General features: G+C 42.1%; 1 protein-coding gene across 3 annotated transcripts in view; it reads right to left on the bottom strand.

The window, feature by feature from the left end:
* The window catches only part of slc8a4a (solute carrier family 8 member 4a), a 48,122-nt gene extending 21,522 nt beyond the window's left edge, over window positions 1-26,600 (bottom strand). Inside the window, exons 1-3 of one of the 3 annotated variants that reach the window (XM_020465073.2) lie at window positions 25,854-26,600; window positions 25,439-25,546; window positions 49-1,461 (exon numbers count right to left, since the gene is read on the bottom strand). In XM_020465073.2, the coding sequence (XP_020320662.1) occupies window positions 49-1,386 (1,338 nt within the window). In that variant the 5' untranslated portion in view covers window positions 1,387-1,461; window positions 25,439-25,546; window positions 25,854-26,600. The remainder of the gene's footprint in view (window positions 1-48; window positions 1,462-25,438; window positions 25,547-25,853) is intronic. The other 2 variants (XM_020465074.2, XM_020465075.2) reach the window with 2 other exon arrangements.
* Between the last annotated feature and the right edge of the window lie 619 nt (window positions 26,601-27,219).

Genomic DNA, 27,219 nt, shown 5'->3' with positions numbered 1-27,219 from the left:
AGTACAATAAATCACAAAGACAAATATGAGTAGCATGTCCCCACTGACCTTGACTGTGCAGCCGCTTTCGCCCCCATGGCGCCCAACAGACAGCTTGAGCGAGCTACAGTTCTCGAAGCACTGGTAGTGGGAGGGTTCAAACTGCAGGTAGATGGTGTGAGGGTCCTCCTCCTGTCCGCTGGCCTCATGGCAGCTCACCACCTTCCTGGCCTGGTCGGCAGCATGCTTCTTCAGGATGTTCCCAGCACCGATCATCATGCGTGTGGCCTGGATGCGGTAGAAGGCCCTGCTCTTCTGCTGCTGGACCAGAACCTGGTAGTTGGCCATCTCAATCAGCTGCTCTGTGTCCTTCTCTGGGTGCCTCTGTTTCAGCTCCTTCAGGGTGCGGGCCATGTCCCTCCGAGCCTCATCCTCTTCTGAGTTCAGCCCTCCACCCTCCTCCACCCCCTCCAGCATGTGGTCCAGCACATCCTTGGGGTGGGGGTGGGAGTTGCCCCCCTGGCCGTCCATCTCCACATCCATCTTGGTGAACATGCTGTCCCCCTCTGTCTCGATGATGATGCCGCGGGCCTTGTCGACACGGTAACGCTTGTGGATGTACTTGTAGAAGAGCAGGCGTCGGTCCGCGACCCAGGCCTGAACCACACAGATGGGGAAGAACATGAAGGTAAGTACGGCCTCCCACACCTCCACCTCCCCCGGGGAGATGACAGCCAGGATCAGGTAGAGCCAGATGTAGGCGAAGATGCTCCAGGTTGCCGTGACGAAGAACACCCTCAGGTGCTTGATCCTGCGTGTCTCGTTCTCTGGCACCACGTGCACACAGAGGGCAATGATGACGAACATGTTGAATGCTGCGCTGCCCACGATGGTGCTGGGGCCCAGGGAGCCTGCCTCAAACGAGTGGCCACACACCTCGATGACAGACAGCAGGATCTCTGGGGCAGACGAGCCTAGGGCCATCAAGGTCAGGTTGGATACGGTCTCATTCCAGATGCGTACAGTGGCTGTGGTGGTCTCTCCGTTGGGCTTCTTGATGGTGATCTCTTTCTCCTGAGAGGTGATGACCTCAATAGAAGACATGAAGCGGTCGGCAATGATGGACATGCCCAGGAACATGTAGATGAGGGCCACGAAGTAGACGATGGCCCGTGCCACCTTGTCGCCCACTGACGGGTTCTGAGGGTTCCACATGGGCAGGACCACGCCCTCAGAGCAGGGGTCTCCATCAGAGCAGTTGCTGGGCGGGCTGCTGGGTGCTGCATGGTCTGAGCCAGCCTGGGAGAGGTGGGTAAGCCCCAGGAGGAAGAGGAGGAAGAGGGAGGTGGAGAGGCTGGAGGAGGTGGAGGAGAGTTGGGCAAGGCTCAGAATGTGGGTGTGTAACATGCCGGCGTCTGGAAATTCGAGTCAGCTGGCTCCAGAGATCAATCCACTTCACGTCTGACGTCTCAACCGACACCTCTGGAAGACACAAGGGAAGAAGTGTAGTGACTTACAGACAACACTAGCGCAAACACAATATTGATCATTAGTATTACATGGATTATGAACAGAAAAACAGCCCCGTCGCAAAAATCGACGTCTTAATTCCAGACAAACTAAACACCTTCTTTGCCCGACAATACAATACAATGTACAGCAACTGCACCGCCCACAACCGCAGGGCTCTCCAGAGGGTGGAACGGTGTCACAGTGTCTCCTGACCCCTCCTGTCTCAGCCTCCAGTATTTATGCTGCAGTAGTTTATGTGTCGGGGGGCTAGGGTCAGTTTGTTATATCTGGAGTACTTCTCCTGTCTTATTCGGTGTCCTGTGTGAATTTAAGTCTGCTCTCTCTAATTCTCTCTTTCTCTCTTTCTTTCTCCCTCTCGGAGGACCTGAGCCCTAGGACCATGCCTCAGGACTACCTGACATGATGACTCCTTGCTGTCCCCAGTCCACCTGGCCGTGCTGCTGCTCCAGTTTCAACTGTTCTGCCTTATTATTATTGGACCATGCTGGTCATTTTATGAACATTTTAACATCTTGGCCATGTTCTGTTATAATCTCCACGCGGCACAGCCAGAAGAGGACTGGCCACCCCACATAGCCTGGTTCCTCTCTAGGTTTCTTCCTAGGTTTTGGCCTTTCTAGGGAGTTTTTCTAGCCACCGTGCTTCTACACCTGCATTGCTTGCTGTTTGGGGTTTTAGGCTGGGTTTCTGTACAGCACTTTGAGATATCAGCTGATGTACGAAGGGCTATATAAATACATTTGATTTGATTTGATTTGAACGGTCTGCACAACGCATCACTGGGGGCAAACAACCTGCCCTCCAGAACACCTACAACACCCGATGTCACAGGAAGGCCAAAAAGATAATCAAGGACAATAACTACCCAAGCCACTGCCTGTTCACCCCACTTCCATCCAGAAGGCAAGGTCAGTACAGATGCATCAAAGCTGGGACCGAGAGATTGAAAAACAACTTATCTCTCGTGGCCATCAGACTGTTAAATAGCCATCACTAGCACAGAGAGGCTGCTGCCTACTTACAGACTTGATATCATTGGCCACTTAATAAATGGAACACTAGTCACTTTAATAATGCCACTTTAAGAATGTTTACATAGCTCGCATTACTCATCTCATATGTATATACTGTATCCTACACTATCTATTCTTATATTCTTATACTATCTATTGCATCTTAGCCGCTCTGTCACTGCTCTTCTATATATTTATATATTATTTTCCCATTCCTTTACTATATTGTGTGCATTAGGTTATGTTGTGGAATTGTTGATATTACCTGTTAGATACTGCTGCACGGTCAGATCTAGATCTAGCTAAAGTATTTCACTACACTCGCAGCTGCTAACCACATGTATATGACCAATACAATTTGATTTGATTTGACTTGGATTTCGTAGCTGCAGATCAGTGAAGGGTTAGCAATGCATCCCTGGTCCTGGAGCCACAGAGTGGTCCTTGTCTTTCCCTAAGGCTAGGTGTTCCAGTGCTCAATCAGAATGTGATACAGTGATAGAGTTCATTACAACCCACATATCTGGTTAATCAATTAAAGCCTGGACGACAATTAAAACCAGCAGACCACGTAAGTAGCTCTCCAGAAGCCGAATGATCGATTTTTACAGATGAGCACCACCATTGTTTACCCACCTGAGTAATCTCCTATTTGCACTTACTGTAACCCTGTTTATGGTGTTATTGGTGGTATAAAAGCCATTGCAGCTGCTGTTACAATAGCTGATGCTGTCAACTAGCACTTTATTCTCTGAATATCCCATCCAACAGCTCCTGGTTCACCCCTTCTCTGTGACTGACTACCCATTGTGCTGTATTGTCAATGTTAACGCTGTAATATACCGAGCACGGTGTTCACTTTGAAATGCACTTTTTGAAAACACTAACCCTTGTTCTTTTTAATGCCTCGGTCTATGGTGCTTAACAAATGTGTTAAACTGTGGCCCAGTGTCAGTGGTAACAATAACAGTGTAATGAGTAATGTTCACAGGAAGAGAAAGTGTTTTTTCTTTCTTATCCCTGAAAAGTCCTGGCTGAGGCGTGTTTTATATAAGAGCCTGTATCACGCATGGATGACCAATGACGCCTCTGCTTCCTTAGCCTCTCTCTCTCTCTCTCTCTCTCTCCACAAACAGTACAGTACACTCACATCAGCAGCTCCTGTCCTTCCAAGCAGTACAGTGGTCCACAGCCTTTCACCTCCTAGTGCCAGCCTCCCCATTCCCCACCTCTCCACGTGCACTCCCTCCTAACCAGTCGCCCACCTCTTTCGATGATCACCCTAATCCTAACCTTAACCCTATCCCTATCCCTAACCCTAACCCTAACCATAACCCTATCAGCAGCACTACAGGGCTGCTTTGTTTCCAAACAATGAGACCACCGACAGCTATTGTACCACCAATAACAACAGAAACAGCCTCTCTGGGTAAGTGGGCATATGGCCAAGGCGGTTTACACACTAAAGAGGAGATCACTCAAACGTGGGTGAACAGACCAGCATCGCTGATCTGTGGAAAGGATCCAGCCCTGTATTCACAGAGCACTGATGTTTTCATCAGCCTTCCTGTGCACTCCCTGGCACTTCCAACTACTTGGATTATAGTGTTTTTCCTTGCCTTCTATTCTTTACTTACCATGCAACATAGCCCACGTAGAGTGAGACTAGCTAGAGTTCCCTAATGATTGACAGGTGAAAACATTCTGTGGACATGGCACATGCCACGACTGACTCTCGGGGTGGCAGGGTAGCCTAGTGGTTAGAGCGCTAGGCTAGTAACCGGAAGGTTGCAAGTTCAAATCCCCGAGCTGACAAGGTATAAGTCTGTACTTCTGCCTGAACAGGCAGTTAACCCACTTTTCCTAGGCCGTCATTGAAAATAAGAATTTGTTCTTAACCTATAAAGGTTTTAAAAAAGGAGACGGGACGATAGGGAATAGTGATCTGAATAACAGTGAGCATCCCTGTCCACAGTCACTGGCAGTCAACTGGTCAGTTAGGGACAAGATCTCAGCGTTACATCGAAAGGACATCTTAAGCCCCTATGCCCCTTTCCATTGGTTTGGTTTATTGACTTGCACCCTTAACAAGGAAAGCGTCTTCAGGCATGTAAACCTTTAGCAAATGTGGCACACTGTCGAGGGGTCAAAGATGAAATTGTTCCATCTCAAAAACATTCAGACATTCAGAGCAAAGAGGAAAGAATTGTATAACATTGCCAAGAAGAAGAAGACGACTGCATGAATATTAAGTTAAGAGACTCAGAGCAGGCGCAGAACTGGACATCAGCTGTGTGTCTGGTAGAGGTTTAATCAGTAGTCCAGCCAGCCATCGTCTCTCTCTGCCTCCACTCAGAATTCGCCACGGTGACAGGCCAGAAACAACAAATAGAGTTTGAAACAACATGAGCACACCACACAAACCATAAATGTTGTGGTGCCATTTCTGATTTTTCTTGAGCAGAATATGCTCGTACAAATTGATTCAATTTCACTCCATGTTAAACTGTGTCTAGACTGGGGTACCTCATTCCTTCAACTCAATTACTATCTGACATTTTTAGGATAACTGTGCAAAAGCAGTTTTTTGGTTTTCACATAATCTTGCTGGCATACTCAACGATTTCAGTTAGCATTGATGCAAAGAGCTGTAGAAATAGCACAAAGGTCATTCAAACCCAATATATTTCTTTGTCATTGTTGTTTTGTATGAGTCTATGGAACACTGCAAAACCATACCAAGCCACCTACATTAACAGTGTGATAGGGAGTTTAGGTTTGGGCACCAAAAGCAGTCAATACTGTATTGACACTGTATCCTCCCTCTGCCTCTTCAGTCCATCCAAGTCAATATTTAGCACACCTCCCCTCTGTCTTCATTTACCTCATGACAGCTATCCCCAGCAACGCTACACAGATCATGTAAATCATACAACACAGTAACTGATCGTTGATATACTCTTATGTTTGCAGTTTTCATAATGGCCCCCAGACCGGAAAATCGATTCAGTGCCAACATTCTAATACTGAGACTTACCATGAAGACGATCTCTTTAAGGTCAAGTATGGTAGCGGTCTCATTGACGTCAGCTAAAAATGTAATATAATAGCATTGTTATTTGTCCAGGTTAGATGGTGGGGCTGCTCACCGCCAGCAGATAGCAGGGGGAATGAGAGTGGAGCAGCATACTAATGAAGGGAGCATTAGAGAGAAGTTACAGAACACCTGCAGATCACCCCTGAGGTTCTTACACTAGAGAATCCCACTGAGCACAAACTGGTTGAATCAACGTTGTTTCAACGTAATTAGTCAACGTATTGTGACGTGGAATCTACGTGGAAAATACATTGGATTTGAAAAAAAGTAATAGGTTTAAACTGTTTGTTTTAAGCACGGATTATGTCATCATGGTAGAAACATTTTAACATAGACAAACCTTAAAATATGTGAATTTGTACCTTTAAAACAACGTCTGATCTTCAACATTAAATCCACTATATCAGACAAAAAGCAATGAGCTGGGCAGCACCTCCTACTGGAGAATTGATCTAACTACAGCTTAGCTATAATATTTGTCACTGACTATCACCAATGTGCTGTCGTGAGAATGATTGTTGAGAGATCTCCAATTAAAAATGAGATATATTCACTGTTGCTATCAAAAGCCATTCCAAAGGGTAGGTTTAACAGAGCAAATTATATGTGACCATACTTTATCACTCATATAACATGATTATATTTAGGCCTTCAACAATCAACAGCTATTGTTTCAATTCAACCCAGAATTCAACTAATACTATACGAAACAATAGCCTAGGGTTTCAAGCTCTGGCTGATTAAAAAAGTAATGACATTTAGTGATATTGAATTGTGTTTGGTTGTCAAAACAACCAAATATCAACATTTGAAGGAGATGAAATCTTCTGCTTGGATAGTTCCATCTGTGCCACTGACTTAGTCAGGCTTTAATTCCAGTTTAGTGTTTTTAAATCCAGTTTAGTTTAGTTTAGTTTATTAATTCGACCATTTTAAAAAACAAGCACACATAAAACCTAAAAGCCATACATGCACATTAATCAAATCTGGGACTTATTTCCATTGTGTTCCTCTTGAGACAAGATGGCTATTACAAGATCGAACACAGCACGGCAGTGAAATAATAAAACAAAAACATCTATCTCATCATTCCAGTTACATCATAGGGGTTATTCATATGGGCACAGAAGACATCAAACATATTTTTAATTTATTTTTAAAGCTGCCCAGAGAGGACATTGTTTTTATAGGCAGAGGCAACTCATTCCATTCTGAGGCTCCAGTATACAAGAAAGTACCTTTACCAGCATTACTCCTGAACCTGTATAAGCACACATCAGTAACACCTGATCTGGTGCTGTGATAGTGTGCATCCGTAACACGAGGAAAGTAATCACTTAGATATCTGCGCGCAGGACCATAAATACTCCTGTAAACCAAACCTAGTCTAATCTGGGACACCCTAGCCTCAACAGGCAGCCAGTTTAGTTCCTGAAAGCAGCTCCTGCCTATGTGAGTACATGGACTCACCTTCAATACTACCCTGATCAACTTATTCTGGGCTATCTGGAGCTTTCCCTTCATAAGTTTAGATAAGCCCCCAAACCAGGAAATACTAGCATAGTCAAAATGGCATTGAATGAGGGCAGTAGCTAGCACTTTCATGGAGTCCTTATCAAACAGCTTGGACTTTCTAGACAAAAACTTAATCCTGGCATTAACCTTCCCTAGCACCTTATTGGCCATGCTCACACCTCCCAAGCTTCCATCAAGGATACATCCCAAGTAGCTAACAGAGGTTTTAGTAGTCAGCACCTCACCACCCTAACTCCACTCTGATTTCAGACAACCTACACAATTTAGGTCTGGATCCAAATATAATAATAACAGTTTTCCCAAAGTGCAGCGATAGCTTATTATCTCCAAGACATTTGCTAATGTTAGTCAGCTCTGTGCTAAGTATGCTCTCCAACATAGTTTTACTTTTGTGAGACACCAGAAGTGTAGAGTCATCCGCATAAAGACAACGACGGCAAGAACAAGCATCTTTCATATCATGAATATACAATAAAAACAGCAGAGGCCCAAGCACACTCCCATGCGGAACGCCACAACTCATTAGTTCTGCCTGTGACAGTGAACCATTAACCTCTACTACTTGCTCCCTTCCTGATAAATAGGACTTTACCTAGCCTAGAGGGATACTGCTTAACCCCAGTGCCTCCAGTTTGGAGATTAGGAGACAGTGGTGAACTGTATCAAAGGCCTTCTGTAGGTCAAGCAGTACCATTCCACACAGATTTCTCTCATCAATCTCTTTCCTGATGAAGTCAGTCAAGTAAATTAGACATGAATCAGTGGAGTATGTTTTTCTAAAACCCAACTGAAAATCATACATTAGACCCTGTTTGTAAACATATTCATACAATTCTCTCCAGGATCTTTGATGTTACACAGATTTGTAGTATCTATATGTTGGATTCAACTCTCCATCTCAACCAAACATCAAAGTTAAAGAATAGGATAAAATCAAATCAAACTTAATCCACATTTAAAGTTTGATTTGATTTAACTTTGACGTTTGGTTGAGATGGAGACATGAATCCAGCATATCAATGATTCATTTGTTGACATCAGCTGGAATTAAAGTCAGTGGCACAGATGGAACTATTGAAGCAGATACAGTAAATCTTTTAAATAGAAAGCATAGCCTCTATTAACTTATCGACAAGCTAACAGATTATATGTTGGATTCAAATCTCCAATTTAACCAAATGTAAAAGTTAAAGAATGGGATTACGCCAGTGGCACAGGTGAAACAATCCAAACAGTAGATACATCTCCTTTATAGGTTGATATTTGGTTGCATTGTCAACCAAACACAGTTCAATATTACTTTTGCAATACAATAAATAGCCTGAAGCTTTCTTACAAAATAATGTAACATTCAACCTTAAAATGACTAACACATCCATTGCCACATTCCTAGTGTACTGTAACTATACTTGTCATCACAGGTCTGTGGAGATCTTCACAGTTGCTGTAATAATCTGTAATATCGAACGGCATTGATCATTTGTAACTTGTACTTTTAATGTAATCTCAACTACAATCCAGGCCATTTGGTTCTGCTATTACATGTCGCACAGTGATAACACATTAATCTGATATATAAATAAACAAAATATCTGACATTGTATTCGCATTTGAACTTTGCTGTGCTTTTAAAATGGTTGAAAGCACAGTGATAGACATGTGGGTGAAAATACAGATGAAGTTGGAAGTTTAAATACACTTAGGTTGGAGTCATTAAAACTTGTTTTTCAACCACTCCACAAATTACTTGTTAACAAACTATAGTTTTGGCAAGTCGGTTAGAACATCTACTTTGTGCATGACACAAGTAATTTTTCCAACAATTGTTTACAGACAGATTATTTCACTTATAATTTACTGTATCACAATTCCAGTGGGTCAGAAGTTTACATACACTAAGTTGACTGTGCCTTTAAACAGCTTGGAAAATTACAGAAAATGACATCATGGCTTTAGAAGCTTCTGATAGGCTAATTGACATCATTTGAGTCAATTGGAGGTGTACCTGTGGATGTATTTCAAGGCCTACCTTCAAACTCAGTGCCTCTTTGCTTTACATCATGGAAGAATTAAAAGAAATCAGCCAAGACCTCAGAAAGAAAATTGTAGACCTCCACAAGTCTGGTTCATCCTTGGGAGAAATTTCCAAATGCCTGAAGGTACCACGTTCATCTGTGCAAACAATAGTACGCAAGTATAAACACCATGGGACCACGCAGCCATCATACAGCTCAGGAAGGAGACGCGTTCTGTCTCCTAGAGATGAACATACTTTGGTGCGAAAAGTGCAAATCAATCCCAGAACAACAGCAAAGGACCTTGTAAAGATGCTGGGGGAAACAGGAACAAAAGTATCTATATCCACAGTAAAATGAGTCCTATATCAACATAGCCTGAAAGGCCACTTAGCAAGGAAGAAGCCACTGCTCCAAAACCGACATAAAAAAGACAGACTATGGTTTGCAACTGCACATGGGAACAAAGATCGTACTTTTTGGAGAAATGTCCTATGGTCTGATGAAACAAAAATAGAACTGTTTGGCCATCGTTATGTTTGCAGGAAAAAGGGGGAGGCTTGCAAAGCCAAAGAACACCTTCCCAACCGTGAAGCACGGGGGTAACAGCATCATGTTGTGGGGGTGCTTTGCTGCAGGAGGGACTGGTGCACTTCACAAAATAGATGGCATCATGAGGCAGGACAATTATGTGGATATATTGAAGCAACATCTCAAGACATCAGTCAGGAAGTTAAAGCTTGGTCGCAAATGGGTCTTCCAAATGGACAAGCATACTTCCAAAGTTGTGGGAAATGGTTTAAGGACAAAAAAGTCAAGGTACTGGAGTGACCATCACAAAGCCCTGACCTCAGTCCTATAGAAAATTTGTGGGCAGAACTGAAAAATGTGTGCGAGCAAGGAGGCCTACAAACCTGACTCAGTTTTACCAGCTCTGTCAAGAGGAATGGGCCAAAATTCACCCAACTATTGTGGGAAGCTTGTGGAAGGCTACCTGAAACATTTGACCCAAGTTAAACAATTTAAAGGCAATGCTACCAAATACTAATTGAGTGTATGTAAACTTCTGACCCAGTGGGAATGTGATGAAAGAAATAAAAGCTGAAATAAATCATTCTCGCTACTTTTATTCTGGCATTTCACATCCTCGAAATAAAGTGGTGTTCCTAACTGACCTAAAACAGGGAATTTCTACTAGGATTAAATGTCAGAAATTGTGAAAAACTGAGTTTAAATGTAGTTGGCTAAGGTGTATGTAAATTTCCGACTTCACCTATAGATAATAAACAAAAATGAAATACACAACAACAACAAAAACAAAAAACACTACACTCAAAAAGTTCCAAAAGAATAAAGACATTTGAAATGTCATATTATGTCTTTTTACAGTTGTCTTTTTTACAGAAAAATTGTACAAAAGGGAAAATAAACATAAATGTGGGTTGTATTTACAATGGTGTTTCTGCTGGTTTACCTTTTCTTGTGGCAACAGGTCACAAATCTTGCTGCTATGATTGCACACTGTGGTATTTCACCCAATAGACACGGGAGTTTATCAAAATTGGATTTGTTTTCAAATTCTTTGTGGGTCTGTGTAATCTGAGGGAAATATGTGTCTCTAATATGGTCATACATTTAGTAGGAGGTTAGGAAGTGTAGCTTAGTTTCCACCTCATTTTATGGGCAGTCTGCACATAGGCTGTCTTCTCTTGAGAGCCAGGTCTGCCTTTGGCGGCCATTCTCAATAAAAAGGCTATGCTCACTGAGTCTGTACATAGTCAAAGATTTCCTTAAATATGGGTCAGTCACAGTGATTCAGGTATTCTGCCACTGTGTACTCTCTGTTTAGGGCCAAATAGCATTCTAGTTTGCTCAGTTTTTTTGTAAATTCTTTCCAATGTGTCAAGTAATTGTGCTTTTGTTTTCTCATGATTTGGTTGAGTCTAATTGTGTTGCTGTACTGGAGCTCTGTGGGGCCTGTTTGTGTTTGTGAACAGAGCCCCAGGACCAGCTTGCTTAGGGGGCTCTTCTCCAGGTTCTTTTCTCTGTAGGTGATGGCTTTGTTATGGAAGGTTTGGGAAACATTTCCTTTTAGGTGGTTGTAGAATTTAACAGCTCTTTTCTGGATTTTGATAATTAGCGGGTATTGGCCTTCTTCTCTGTATACATTATTGTGTGTCTCAAATTTGGTGTTTGTCCCATTTTGTGAATTCTTGGTTGGTGAGCGGACTCCAGACCTCACAACCACAAAGGGCCGTCATTGTAAATAAGTCTCTCTCTATATACAGTGGGGAGAACAAGTATTTGATACACTGCCAATTTTGCAGGTTTTCCTACTTACAAAACATGTAGAGGTCTGTAATTTTTATCATAGGTACACTTCAACTGTGAGAGACGGAATCTAAAACAAAAATCCAGAAAATCACATTGTATGATTTTTAAGTAATTAATTTGCATTTTATTGCATGACATAAGTATTTGATCACCTACCAACCAGTAAGAATTCCAGCTCTCACAGACCTGTTAGTTTTTCTTTAAGAATCCCTCCTGTTCTCCACTCATTACCTGTATTAACTGCACCTGTTTGAACTCGTTACCTGTATAAAAGACACCTGTCCCCACACTCAATCAAACAGACTCCAACCTCTCCACAATGGCCAAGACCAGAGGGCTGTGTAAGGACATCAGGGATAAAATTGTAGACCTGCACAAGGCTGGGATGGGCTACAGGACAATAGGCAAGCAGCTTGGTGAGAAGGCAACAACTGTTGGCTCAATTATTAGAAAATGGAAGAAGTTCAAGTTGACGGTCAATCACCCTCGGTCTGGGGCTCCATGCAAGATCTCACCTCGTGGGGCATCAATGATCATGAGGAAGGTGAGGGATCAGCCCAGAACTACACAGCAGGACCTGGTCAATGACCTGAAGAGAGCTGGGATCACAGTCTCAAAGAAAACCATTAGTAACACACTACGCCGTCATGGATTAAAATCCTGCAAGCCAGCCCATGGACTCAAGCCAGCCCATGTCCACATGTCATGTGGTCCGATGAGACAAAAATAGAGCTTTTCGGTCTAAACCCCTACTCGCCGTGTTTGGAGGAAGAAGAAGGATGAGTACAACCCCAACAACACTATCCCAACCGTGTAGCATGGAGGTGGAAACATCATTCTTTGGGGATGCTTTTCTGCAAAGGGGACAGGACGACTGCATCGTATTGAGGGGACGATGGATGGAGCCATGTATCATGAGATCTTGGCCAACAACCTCCTTCCCTCAGTAAGAACATTGAAGATGGGTCGTGGCTGGGTCTTCCAGCATGACAATGACCCGAAACACACAGCCAGGGCAACTAAGGAGTGGCTCCGTAAGAAGCATCTCAAGGTCCTGGAGTGGCCTAGCCAGTCTCCAGACCTGAACCCAATAGAAATTCTTTGGAGGGAGCTGAAAGTCCGTATTGCCCAGTGACCCGAAACCTAAAGGATCTGGAGAAGGTCTGTATGGAGGACGGGGCCAAAATCCCTGCTGCAGTGCGTGCAAACCTGGTCAAGAACTACAGGAAACGTATGATCTCTGTAATTGCAAACAAAGGTTTCTGTACCAAATATTAAGTTCTGCTTTTCTGATGTATCAAATACTTATGTCATGCAATAAAATGCAAATGAATTACTTAAAAATCATACAATGTGATTTTCTGGATTTTTGTTTTAGATTCCGGCTCACAGTTGAAGTGTACCTATGATAAAAATGACAGACCTCTACATGCTTTGTAAGTAGGAAAACCTGCAAAATCGGCAGTGAATCAAATACTTGTTCTCCCCATTGTATATAATATGAAATAATCACTATTATTCCAAGATAATTCTTCAGCCAGAAGTGCTTTTTTTTGTTTTTTATTTTACCCCCCTTTCTCCCCAATTTCGTGGTATCCAATTGTCTCATCGCTACAATTCCTGTATGGGCTCGGGAGAGACAAAGGTCAAAAGCCATGCGTCCTCCAAAACACAACCCAACCTTAACACAGCACGCATCCAACCCAGAAGCCAGGTGCACCAATGTGTCAGAGGAAACACCGTGCACCTGGCGACCTGGTTAGTGTGCACAGCACCCGGCCTGCCACAGGAGTCTCTAGTGAGACAAGGATATCCCTGCCGGCCAAACCCTCCCTACGCTAGGCCAATTGTGCATCGCCCCACGGACCTCCCGGTCGGCTGCAACAGAGCCTGGGCGCAAACCCAGAGTCTCTGGTGGCACAGCTAGCAGCTGTCATAGACCACTGCGCCACCCGGGATAGGAGACCAGTGTTTTGAGGTTGGTTAGGTTTTGGTTTGTTTCTAAAAAAATTATCACAGGTTTTCAATGTAGTTTTTTAAATAATTGTTTTAATTAAATGCACTATGCATTATGTGGGTTGAATGCTATAACAACACAGAATAAAACAATGAATAAAGTCCCACGATTATTAACCTTCATTTATTCACTTTACTTTTTACCTTGATAAAATATTTATTTCATTCAAAAAATCACTCTTTTCTAGTTCTTCAAAGTAATAAGACATTTTATGACTGCTGAATACCAAATATCAATCACTTACATGCTGACCACACTGCTCATACATGTTATTCAATTATTGCACCCAGACGCTTGCGCACGTCAACGAGAGTCTGTGTTGCCAAGTGCTAAAATAGAATAGTCAGTTCTATTTGTGACGCTGAACGCGGTGCAAGTCCTGCCTCTCCCATCTCCTCATTGGTTTATAGAAGCAGATATCCACATGCCATCTCCTCATTGGTTATACCCACATGGGTGATTGAAAGATGACTAGAAATGATTTGGTTGACCGTTTTATGTGTGGATTAATTGTCCGTGTAGAGAACCTTGTGCATTTCAGGTAAAATAACAACAAAAATGTATATCCCAGGACAAATTAGCTAGCAACAGCATGCTAGCTAAATAGGACAAATTAGCTAGCAACAGCATGCTAGCTAAATAGGACAAATTAGCTAGCAACAGCATGCTAGCTAAATAGGACAAATTAGCTAGCAACTGCAAGCTAGCTAAATTGCCATAAATGTTTAATGATTTTCGACCTGTCCACAAATTAATATAATTGGTTCAGAGTTTGTTTCGATATTTCAACCTGTGTGTCATGATCGCGTTTGGTGTGGGGTGACAAAATCAATTTGCGCGCAGCAGGTTTTGGGTAAGGTGTTATATCATGTATTTTCAGGTGGAGATGCGAAGCAACATCTGCTCTCTATATCACCTCACGATCACGCAGTGTACTCTCTTCCATAGCAGGCTAATGAAACACAGACCGGACAAGTAGACACGCAATTGTGTTCATTTGTAGTTAATTACCACGTTTTAAGCACTAACCTATGTAGATATATTGGCCTTTTTAAAACTACAACTCCCTACTGCATCGCACAGTTCAAGCTGGATCGGATTTCTCTCTAGAGAAACTGCGATGTGCGCATTGACCTCACAGAAAAAAAACGGAACGAAATGGAATTCAAATCATTTAACTGACATCAGTCAATTTACTTGTTTTAAAAAAAAAAAAAAAAACGACATTTCGGTTAATCGCTCAGCACTAGCCAGTGATTCATGTTTCCTTTCACTGTTTGGCATAATTTCTGTAAATACAAAACACAGAGATAACCAAGGCAGGCAAGGCAGTTTATTTCAAATATATGAGGCTTTGCTTCATGGAAGTGACAGAGCTGAGGTTTAAATCTTCCCTTCTTCATTCAGCTCATTTAAAATGGTTTCCTATTATCTACAACATGCACATTCGGATAACACAGAGGGAGGGACAAAAGAAGAAAGACAGAACAGGGAAATGGCAGAGAGTGAGAGAATATTTTTTAAACCCCTTCCTGGGGAAGTGGGGGGTTGAAGACTTGACTTTGAAGTCGTGGATGGGGAAGGGGAGGGGCAGGGAACCGACATCACATGCATGGCAGCAGTAAAGTGGAGAATTACACTGAACAAAAAATATAAACGCAACATGCAACAATTTCAAAGATTTTACTGGGTTCATAAAAGGAAATCAGTCAATTGAAATAAATTCATTAGGCCCTTATCTATGGATTTCACATGACTGGGAATACAAATATGCATCTGTTGGTCACAAATACCTTAAAGAAAAGGTAGGGGCGTAATATCAGAAAACCAGTCATATATCTGATATGACCACCATTTGCCTCATGCAGCACGACACATCTCCTTCGCATAGAGTTGATCAGACGGTTGATTGTGGCCTGTGGAATGTTGTCCCACTCCTCTTCAATAGCTGTGAGAAGTTGCTGGATATTGGCGGGAACTGGAACATGCTCTCAAACATGTCGATCCAGAGCATCCAAAACATGCTCAATGAGGTGACATGCCTGTTGAGTGTGCAAGAAACAAAAGAACTCGGACATTTTCAGCTTCCAGGAATTGTGTACAGATCTTTGCGACATGGGGCCGTGCATTATCCTGCTTAAACATGAGGTGATGGCGGCTGATGAATGGAAAGATAATGAGCCTCAGGATCTTGTCACCGTATCTCTGTGCATTCAAATTGGTATCAATAAAACGCAATTGTGTTCGTTGTCCGTAGCTAATGCCTGCCCATAACATAAGCCCACCGCCACCCTGGGGCACTCTGTTCACAATGGTGACATCAGCAAACCGCTCACCCACACGATGCCTGGTACAGTTGAAACCAGGATTCATCCGCGAAGAGCACACTTCTCCAGCATGCCAGTGGTCATCGAAGTGAGCATTTGCCCACTGAAGTTGTTTACGATGCTGAACTGCAGTCAGGTCAAGACCCTGGTGAGGACGACGAGCACGCAGATGAGCTTCCCTGAGAAGGTTTCTGACAGTCTGTGCAGAAATACTTTGGTTGTGCAAACCAACAGTTTAATCAGCTGTCCGGGGTGGCTGGACTCAGACGATCCTGCTGGTGAAGAACACGGATGTGGAGGTCCTGGGCAGGCGCGGTTACACGTAGTCTGCGGTCGTACTGGCAAATTCTCTAAAACAACGTTGGAGGCGCCTTATGGTAGAGAAATTAACATTCAATTATCTGGCAACAGCTCTGGTGGACAATGTTGCAGTCAGCATGCCAATTGCATGATCCCTCAAAACTTGAGGTATCTGTAGCATTGTGTTGTGTGACAATACTGCACATTTTAGAGTGGCATTTTATTGTCCCGAGCACAAGGTGAACCTGTGTAATGATCATGCTGTTTAATCAGCTTCTTGATATTCCACACCTGTCAGGTGGATGGAATATCTTGGCAAATGAGAAATTATCAAGGGATGGGATGTAAACAAATCTGTGGAAGTATGCTTGGGGTCATTGTCCATTTGGAAGACCCATTTGCAACCAAACTTTAACTTCCTGACTGATGTCTTGAGATGTTGCTTCAATAAATCCACATAATTTTACTTAGATGATGCCATCTATTTTGTGAAGTGCATCAGTCCCTGCAGCAAAGCACCCCCACAACATGATGCTGCATCCCCCTATGCACGTTTGGGATGGTGTTCTTCGGCTTGCAAGCCTCCCCCTTTTTCCTCCAAACATAACAATGGTCATTATGGCCAAACAGTTCTATTTTTGTTTCATCAGACCAGAGGACATTTCTCCAAAAAGCACGATCGTTGTCACCATGTGCAGTTGCAAATAGTAGTCTGGCTTTTTTATGGCAGTTTTGGAGCAGTGGCTTCTTCCTTGCTCAGCGGCCTTTTCAGGTTATGTCGATATAGGACTCTTTTGTACCTGTTTCCTCCAGCATCTTCACAAGGTCCTTTGCTGTTGTTCTGGGATTGATTTGCACTTTTCGCACCAAAGTACGTTCATCTCTAGGAGACAGAACCCGTCTCCTTCCTGAATGGTATGACTGCTGCATGGTCCCATGATGTTTATACTTGCATACTATTGTTTGTACAGATGAACGTGGTACCTTCAGGCGTTTGGAAATTGGCTGATTAGTTTTGATTTTCCCATGATGACAAGCAAAGAGGCACTGAGTTTGAAGGTAGACCTTGAAATACATCCACAGGTACACCTCCAATTGACTCAAATGATGTCAATTAGCCTATCAGAAGCTTCTAAAGCCATGACATCATTGTCTGGAATTTTCCAAGCTGTTTAAAGACACAGTCAACTTAGTGTATGTAAACTTCTGACCCACTGGAATTGTGATACAGTGAATTATATGTGAAATAATCTGTCTGTAAACAATTGTTGGAAAAATTACTTGTGTCATGCACAAAGTAGATGTCCTAACCGACTTGCCAAAACTATAGTTTGTTAACAAGACATTTGTGGAGTGGTTGAAAAACGAGTTTTAATGACTCCAATCTAAGTGTATTTAAACTTCTGACTTCAACTGTACATGCCTAAACACACACATGTTGCACGCAAATTGAAAAAAACATATTTTTGCATACCAGGACACAAACTGACAGACAGACACCGAGATGACAACTCATAAATAAATACTACTGGAGTGGGATCTTATTCTCAACACTGTGATACAATATTCAAGGTGTTCCAATTTGAAGACTGCCACGACAGTCACATTACACAATCACATAGGCATAAGGTCTTAACCGTAATCATATTTAATTGAGTTGAGACAAACATCATTAGTAAGGCATCAAACGTGATAGAAAATGACATTTTAAATAGGTCAACGGCATTCCCCTTGAGTTGTGAAACCGGAAGTCTATCCTAGCCCAGCTCCTTGCATATTCAGTGCTGTCAAGTCCCTTTGTTTCAATATGCTGCACACTCGTCCACACACAGATTCATATTCACAGCACATGCGACACATTACCATTCAGACCATCCTAAACAGGACTTGAGGAACAGAATGAAATGGTTCCACACTAATTTCTTCTGAGGTGAATGTGCTTTTCATTTCATCGCCTGCTCCACTCAACAAACAAAATCCAACAATTACTCAACCTCTTTATCCTCAGAGAGATGTTCAGGTAAGTAAATGTGTAACAAGCAATGGAACTATGCTTGTCTACTAACCTCCATCCTCTTATCTAAAACCCTGTTCAATCAACCGGTTATCAGGTTTCCGTGATAATGAATCCAAAGCACATATTTTTGCAGCAAGAAGAAAAACAATATTTTTGACCCCGACCTCAACAGGATCAGCAATCAAATCAACATGTATTTGTTGAGTAAACAGATTAGCAGATGCTAAAGCAGGTGCAGCGAAATGCTTGTGACCCCACACTGGCGGTGACAGCACTCTCCGAGGGTGTCTCAGGGGGAGTTGAGATATGCAAAAAACACATTTCCACTTCACACATGCGTATAAAACACACTATAGTACATATATAAGCACCCACCAAATTACTATAGCAGTTGTTAATGAAGCAAGCCAGTAAGATGAGTTCAAATTCACAACTGTTGATGTTCACCTGTCAGTGCTGCATGTCTTCTGTTGCAACATAACCCCATGTGCTCTTCTCTCTCTGCCTCTGATGAATATAAGGTCAAGTGAGGCCACCCAGCAAAAGGCAGCAAAAGGCCACAGGTAGTTGCCTGGGAGAGACCACAATGCAAAAGGCCACAGGTAGTTGCCTGGGAGAGACCACAATGCAAAAGGCTACAGGTAGTTGCCTGGGAGAGACCACAATGCAAAAGGCCACAGGTAGTTGCCTGGGAGAGACCACAATGCAAAAGGCCACAGGTAGTTGCCTGGGAGAGACCACAATGCAAAAGGCCACAGGTAGTTGCCTGGGAGAGACCACAATGCAAAAGGTCACAGGTAGTTGCCTGGGAGACAGCATCTGCAGCATTTGGCATTTGCCAGCCAAAAATAACGCTACTCTTTTTTAAACTTTCAATTGGTGACATTTGCCCAGGGGCAGACACAGCAATATTCTCCATTCCTCTCCTCTCTATGTCTCAAGTAGCAGCTGGCAGTCTTGTTGCACCCGTTCCCCATCTCCGCTTCAAGTTTTCTGTTCCACTACTTGTGTTGCCAAATAACCCCCATATGTTCTCTTCTTGGTCTTAAAACTTCTCTGTACTTTGCCAACCTATATCCACACGTCTTGCACAGCCCTTCTCCATTACTCTTTACTCTTCACTGCTACCCCCTCCTCCTCCTCTCCCCCTTCTGTTGGCAGTCAAATTTCCATTCAAGAGTCATTGACATTCACTCAGCTTTCCAGGCCCATTTCATTTCTTGAATCAGTAATTATATAATTGCATAATTACATAGAGATGAAGCCGGTGTGGGCACATCCCCAAATAGCTGAACAAAACCAGATACCATAGAAATGCATTTATATGAAGGGAAGTATTAACATTGGTAGTATGCCTTCTTACTATGGCTACAGCATCTTCTCCTTTCAAGTATCATTAAGCAAAAACACCAGACATTTCTAACAGCAGAAACAACTTTCCTTATAATCAGTGTCATGCACAGCTGGCTGAAAAAGGTATATATCCTCTGGGTGTCTTCAGGTGTGACTTTGTGTTTTTACTTTGTCTGGTGAGAAGTGTGTAGCCTGGCATTATGCTGGGCAGAGACATTCACACTGCCCACTCACGTTGAGAGAGAGAGAGAGAGGGAAAGAGGAGAGAGAGAAAGTGATATAGACAGCAGTGGAGGCTGCTGAGGGGAGAACGGCTCATAATAATGGCTGGAATGGAGTGCAATCTGGTTCCAAATGATTGGCACCTTTGATAAAGATGACAAAAAAAGACTACAAAATAAATAATACAAATTATGAGCTACAGGTAACTGCCAAAAGAAAGGAAACGGCAACATAAAGTGTCTTAATAGGGTGTTGGACCACAAAGAGCCACCGGAAGAGCTTCATGATAGCCAAAATAATGGGCAACTGGGCATAATCCTAAACATGATGGGATGTTAATTGCTTCATTAATTTATGAACCACACCTGTGTGGATTGTGGAAGCACACCCTTTCAATATACTTTGTATCCCTCATTTACTCAAATGTTTCCTTTATTTTCGGCAGTTACCTGTATATTGTATGCCCCAAATAATTGGGGAATTATATTATTTTTTCACCACTGTTTTCAATACTCTAGCACCCTCCCCTTGCAAAGATAACGACACACAAATATTTTATGAGATTGGAGAACACGTTGGGAGCAATTTCAGACCATTCCTCCATACAGAATCTTTCCTTTGACTGCTCTTATGGACTGCCCTCTTCAATTCAAACTGCAGAGACAGATGGCCATTGCAAAATGTTGATTTTGTGGTCAATTAACCATTTCTTTGTGGATTTTGATTAGTGCTTGGGATTATTGTCTTGCTGGAAGATTCACTTCCGCCTCCTGGCAGAGGCAACCAGGTTTTTGGCTCAAATGTCCTAGTACTCTGTAAAGTTCATGATGCCGTTGACCTTAACAAAGGGCCCCAGAACCAATGGAACAAAATAGCCTCATAACATTAAATATACACCACCATAATATTTGACCCTAGTTAATTGGTTATTTTCTGCATTTGCTTCTGTTTTTCAACACCAAATCCACCGCTGGTGTACCTGGCCAAACAGCTCTATTTTCATGTCATCTGACCAAAGCACCAGTTCCAATCCATGTGCCAGTGCCGTTTAGAAAACTCCAGGCGTTTACATTTGTTGGATGACATGACAATAGAGCTCTTTGGCCATGTAAACCAGTGGCGGGTTTCTACTTTATTGCTCCTCTTTATAAAGAGTGCCAATAATTATGGGCCTGACTGTATGTTTGCATCATGAGCATTTCATCATTAAAATGTCATGTCCAATTCAAAATAGAATTCACTCTACATACAAAACATTCATTTCCATGAAGGGACGAGAGAAAAAAGTTGAGTTTTCCATCCTAACCTTTAACACATCTCCAGAGAGCGGGAGGTAGAGTACCGGCTGGCACATAATGTTCTGAGAACAATATGTTTCTTGGTGAGAGCGTGGTTTTCCTATGGTTATTTTGAATATAACCTTCCCACAACATTCTGAGAATGGTGCAGGATACCCAGCTAACACATAATGTTCTGAGAACCATATGCTTCCCAGGTGGGAATCATTTCAGTACTTCTGCAGAATGTTTTCTGCAAGTTTCCTCGTGGTTCTATACACTATCTTGTTAAGTGTGTTCAGGTGTGTTGGCCGCGCCAGCTAATTGGCCGCGCCTGATCTTAATGAGTGCTTGTTTCTTTTGAAATGGGGTCTGTTTGAATACACTAAAATGAACAGCTTTGTATGAGTAAAAAAATAAACATGTCATGCTACAGTAGCTCAATCCTGGTGGCGCAGCGGGCTAATTCCATGGATAGAGAACAGAAGATCATAGGTTTCGAATCTCACTGACGCCGTGCCACAGTAAAAAATAAACGTGTTTGCATGATTAAATGCTTAAGCAAATTCATTTCCTTGTGTCCTATCAGTGCTTGGAGTTTAAAACAGTTAAACCAAATTAAGCTAGCAGTGTTATTAAAAATCTTATTGCAACATGTTCTCGAAACATTATTTATTTACCTTCAAATAACCAATCATTTCCGTTCTCAGAACATTAATAAAACCTCCCAGGAAAACTTTCAGGGAACCATAGTAAAACGTTCTCAGAACCTCCCTGCAACCTAAAAATGCAGGCAAAATGTTCACTTCCGTTCTCAGAACGTTTTTTAAAAAGTAAATTTTTACGAGGGAGGGAGAAGAGAGTGAAAGAAAGAGGGGGAGAGAGTGAGAGAAAGAGGGGGAGAGAGAGTGGGAGAAAGAGGGGGAGAGAGAGTGGGAGAAAGAGGGCGAGAGAGAGTGGGAGAAAGAGGGGGAGAGAGAGTGAGAGAAAGAGGGGGAGAGAGAGTGAGAGAAAGAGGGGGAGAGAGAGTGAGAGAAAGAGGGGGAGAGAGAGTGAGAGAAAGAGGGGGAGAGAGAGTAGGGAATTTAACATTCTCCATATGGATTCTCTTCACCGGGGTGGAGCCGAGGGACATACAACATAGTGTGCTTTTTATTTCAGGAAAATAATCTATTGCACTTCCTAGCTCTCCTACTCCTCCTGTCTTCAGTGGTTTGTATTAATCAGCAAGATTTCATCAAACTGGTGTAGCTGTTTCTAACACGCAGAATCAGAACCATGGACAGCATCTGGAAACACCATAACAGTTATGCTGCTCGACAATGATTTATAGCAGTACTGTGAAAGTGTTTTGCAGTACAGAATTTCATGTTTGAGTGGACAGTCAATGTTTGCCAGATTTAATTTGTCAAGCACCCTTATATTTTAAGAGGGTATGAGACCCTAATGTGCCATTCTATCATAACAATATAACAGGTTGGTAGCTTGGTTCCGATTAGTCACTTCAAGATGTTTAGTGGTAAGGGGCTGTGTCAACATAAAAAACGATTGCATAAACATTGCAAAAGACATTTGATTTTCTCAGTCATTGTGACACACACACACACACACACCAGTCAACAAAATGTGAATAATTAACCAAGACCCTGAGGACCGTTCATCAGTTTCTGTTGAGAGATTACAACGCCTCTGCAACTTCCTTTAGTGCGTCACAAAGCCAAACACTAAACAGGAAACAGACATTAAATCTGAAATTAACATTCCTTCAGGACTAAAGAAGAAAGGATCCACAACCATGTTTGTGCATTCAGTAAAGCATCCCAGGATTCACTGTGCAGACGGGATAAGTTTGCCATGTTAAATTGTAATGGTCTAGGGACTGGCGCACATGTTCTTCTATTCAATCGCCTGATTGGGGTCCTGGAAAGCTCAATAACTTTGGGATTTGATGAACACAAAACACACAACACAGTCTCTGTGCACACAAAACAGAACACATTGACCTATTCCTTTTAGCAATTTGTAAGACTGGAATGACATTTGGGAGACATTTAACAAAATGCCTCACTGAAGCACACAAAAAGCTTCTTCCACATAGCACATGTGTTTAACCCTCTCTAGAACCCCAGGTTCTGGGTGGAGCTGGGAAATCCATAATCATGATAAGAATGTGTATGTGTTTTCTTTTGGCTTCCCAATATCTGGAGCATGGATCACATGAATTGTATCTATCCACAACCTGCATTAAGATGAACTCAAACTTTTAGTGAGTTCATCAGCAGTAGCAGGGGATGGACATGCAACTTCTGTCACCAAGACCCCTTGCTTGAAAAAGTACACAGGGTTCGACAACACAACGCTGACAACAGACCTGACCTAAGTACATGAAAATACAAGACCCCTGGATTTACACAGGCAGCCCAGTTCTAATATTTTTTTCACTAATTAGTATTTTGACCAATCAGATCAGCTCTGAAAAAAGAGCTGATGTGAAAATATCTGGTGTGATTTGTCAAAAAGAAATCTGAATTGGGCTGCCTTGGAAACGCAGCCGACATGACCTAACACACCAGCAGATGGTACATTTTCAGATTTCAGAGGAGATATGTCCACTGTTTTCAATAAATCCACATGCAGGATCATTGTTGTGATATTGATGTTTTTTTAAAAGTGTGACAAACCAATCTATTTTTGACCCAACGTGATCTTTCTTTTCAATGCATATTTTTCTCTGAGAGACATCCCTGAACCCTGGCAGTACTATTACCCACCCACATCCTGATGAGTCGAACCGGAAAGTTATCTCTGTGGTTGTGACTTATGAACTGAGAAAGACAGTGAATCCACTACTCACAACCAATCAGATTGCAGGATTGCAGAAGTAGAACAAATATAGGTGGAATGCGCCAGCAGTCAAAGTTCATGTCTCTAACCAAACCTCAAAAAACAGCAAAGAATGGTACTAGAGCCAATCCAGCTCAATGAGGATGTTGGCGATGGACAGAATGTCTCAACTTGACAAAATAACCCTACTGTACATGTAAAAACAGACATGTTGATACTTATATCTTAAGAGAGGAAACTATTTTAAATCTGATATAACATAAAGGATAATAAAATAGGACTAATACGTTTAATAAATAAACAAAATAAACACTAAAATGACAAAGATTAAGTAATTATGTCATTTTGATGGATTCATGTTTGTGTCATGTTTCTGAACATAATTTAACTGTTGCATCCTTAAAATGGTATTTCTAACACTATATAACACTGAACATACTTGTTCTTACAGACCTTTTTGACCAAGTCCCACAGTAGCTACTGAACTCATAGGAGCACAGAGGTTAAATTACTATGGATTTGTTCAATGAGTTGCTGTCTGTCATTGTTCTTTTTCACACCAGCTCCTTAATAATAATAATAATAATAATAACTGAAACCTCTAGGATGGGTAGTCAATGTACCGCACTAAAACACAACTAATCGCATTTACCATCCTCCAATCCAGAAAATGAGATCAGAGATATTCAAAATGCAAAAATACAAGCAGCTGTGCATGAAAGAAAGCTCAAAACCCCCTATCTCTCAGCATTCAACGTTTGTCCAGAGCCAAGCCCTACGAGAGCAGATAAAACAGGAACTGGATTCCCTTAACATGTGGTAAATAAAAATAGAACCACTAACTCAACATTAGATTATTCAGGTGAAGAGCGAAGGCATCCACAGGATTATGTAATATATGGTCTAAACATCTCAGGCCTCCATCCTCTTTTTTTCATCCTTCATAAGTATCATTAAGGGAATCTACATCACGGATGCAGCACAACACGCACGCTGATGCATTGCACTAATGAAAAAAAAACACATACACAGAGGTTCTCTTCTCACACCAATGCATATGTTTCATCCAGGAAACAACATGTCATACCAGCAATTCACATTGTCATTTAATGTCATTTGTTTGGTGGAAAAACACTACTTTGGATGTGCAATTTGTAGTTACAGTGTTGCTGCGGTACAATAACACTCTGGACTCAGGTATAACCTAATCTCAATGTGTTATGTAAACCATATCGACACATCTTAATAAGACATGTATGCAACTTCTGTAGACTTTGTAGCATTACCATGACACAATCAGGAAGAGGATTTAGAACATTACACCTACACACAGGTTGACAATAAACAGGTGTGTTAACGACAGCATCAACAATTGGACACAATACTGTAGCTAAGGTACTACAAACGTTAACAAGTAAACTTCTAGGGTACAAACAAAACGATTGACTGAGGTTATGACAAATGAGTTATTTGCCAACATTATTACTTCCATAGTTTTAATAAAAAACACACAGTATTCCATAGTCTCTTGAATAGGTCAAACTCGCTGTAGAAAGAACAGTATTATCACTCACCTGAACAGCGCTCTGTCAGCAGGAAGTAAAAAAACGTGTCTTAACAGATCATCACCCTTACCTCTTCCCGAATGGCAGGGGACAAGCAGGCTTTCTTCCTATGTGGTACTGTTGCAAGACAGGACAATGACATCAATTCTTAAAACTTGGTCGATAAGAGATACACAAAATGACACTAGCGTTCAGAATTCATATGTTTTTTAAAGGTGCACACAATATCCTATATGAAGCTGCCTGTATCCAATCCAACACACTTCCTCCCAATGAGACAACGTGTTGGTTAGCTTATTGTTAAACAACCTTGTTTACCATTAAAGTGGTAGCTTATTTGCGGAATTCATATGTGCAATGTAAAGTAATGATTCATCCATTTGGTTCGGTGCTGGTCAATGCATTGTATAGCAATAATACTCACTTGCTGCTGCCCAATATCAGCTGCCTCCTGTCCTTCGACTCCTTCTCCGTATACAATGTGGCACAGCAAAACTCACTGTATGTTGCCTCCAAAGAACACTAGCCTATCAATGGTGCTCCTCGCGTTGATGCGCTGGATCTTGGAGACGTCGTTCAGCTTGCCTAGGCGCTTCTTCTAGGCTTCTCAGGCAGGTTTCCTTGCGAACATGGATTGAATTTATATGCTATTCTCGGTCATTTTATTCTTAATAAATAATGTCTGGTATTCAGAATATTTTGTTTATGTTTTATGTATTTTAAAATCTAATTTGGCACTCGTCTCTGTTAGCCAGGCAATGAGCGGTTGTTGATGCTGAATTATTGAGTTAAATGATTGACACCGTGCTGGATCGTTTAAAGAACCTCGCTCCTTTTTGGATCGGCCATTTATTCTCCACAGCAACCAGAATACCAAACTACGGTTTGTCTGCACTAAATTAAACAAATAATAAACAGGTTTAGCATAATGTTTCACAATTAACCAAAAATGAATTGGAAAATGCTGTTTCTCAGAGTCCATTCGAAGAATAGCCTACGATAGAGAGATACACATGGGTGTAGGCGCGAATGAGTGATGGAAACGGACTTAAACCCAACGCTCACATCAGCATCAGTTTAGCATAGAAGCAAAGGTGATGGAAATGGGGGAGAACAGGATGGATAGGCAGAAACGGGGATATCTGCAAATGCAGCCCTCTCTAATTTCGTCTATCAGTGGACAGGGTTAGGCACCATGCAGAAACAGTGCGCGAGAGGGTACAGCAGTTTATAGAAGCGTGGACTGCAGAGCGGGGGGGGGGGGGGGGGGGGGGGGGCGTTTGGAAACAGCTCGATACGCGCGTCTCGTCCTCCCCATTGCCTGCCCATTAACGGCCGACATAAATAATTTAAATTATTGGATTTTCTCCACCCCAAAAAATTATAGAACCAGTGGTTACTGATCTTTTCTCTTCCTATTTACATTAATAATGAGTATTTGCTTCATGCATACCACAAGTTGTCAATTAACAACACTACTTGTTAGCAATTATCCAGTCTATTGAAACAGTGTAATCTCCATAAATCTTACTGTTATAACCAGAGGTTACATTTGGGTAAGTAAAGAATGGCGCTCCACGGCATACTGTAGAATATGAAATGTAATAGATGTATTTAGGTTGAAATAAAGTATAATGGTAAAGCAACTAATTTGGGGGATAAATTCACAGCTTTCAAAACCTAAATGTAACCAAATAACCTTTGGATGGAACCCATGGTTGTAACTCCCTATGAGAGCAATGTTTCAGACATGGGGAACTGATAAACAAATTAAATCGTTGTCACTCTGC

Source organism: Oncorhynchus kisutch, linkage group LG28 (genome assembly GCF_002021735.2).
Source record: "Oncorhynchus kisutch isolate 150728-3 linkage group LG28, Okis_V2, whole genome shotgun sequence".
Lineage (NCBI taxonomy): Eukaryota > Metazoa > Chordata > Actinopteri > Salmoniformes > Salmonidae > Oncorhynchus > Oncorhynchus kisutch.
This window is presented reverse-complemented; position numbering and strand designations above follow the sequence as displayed.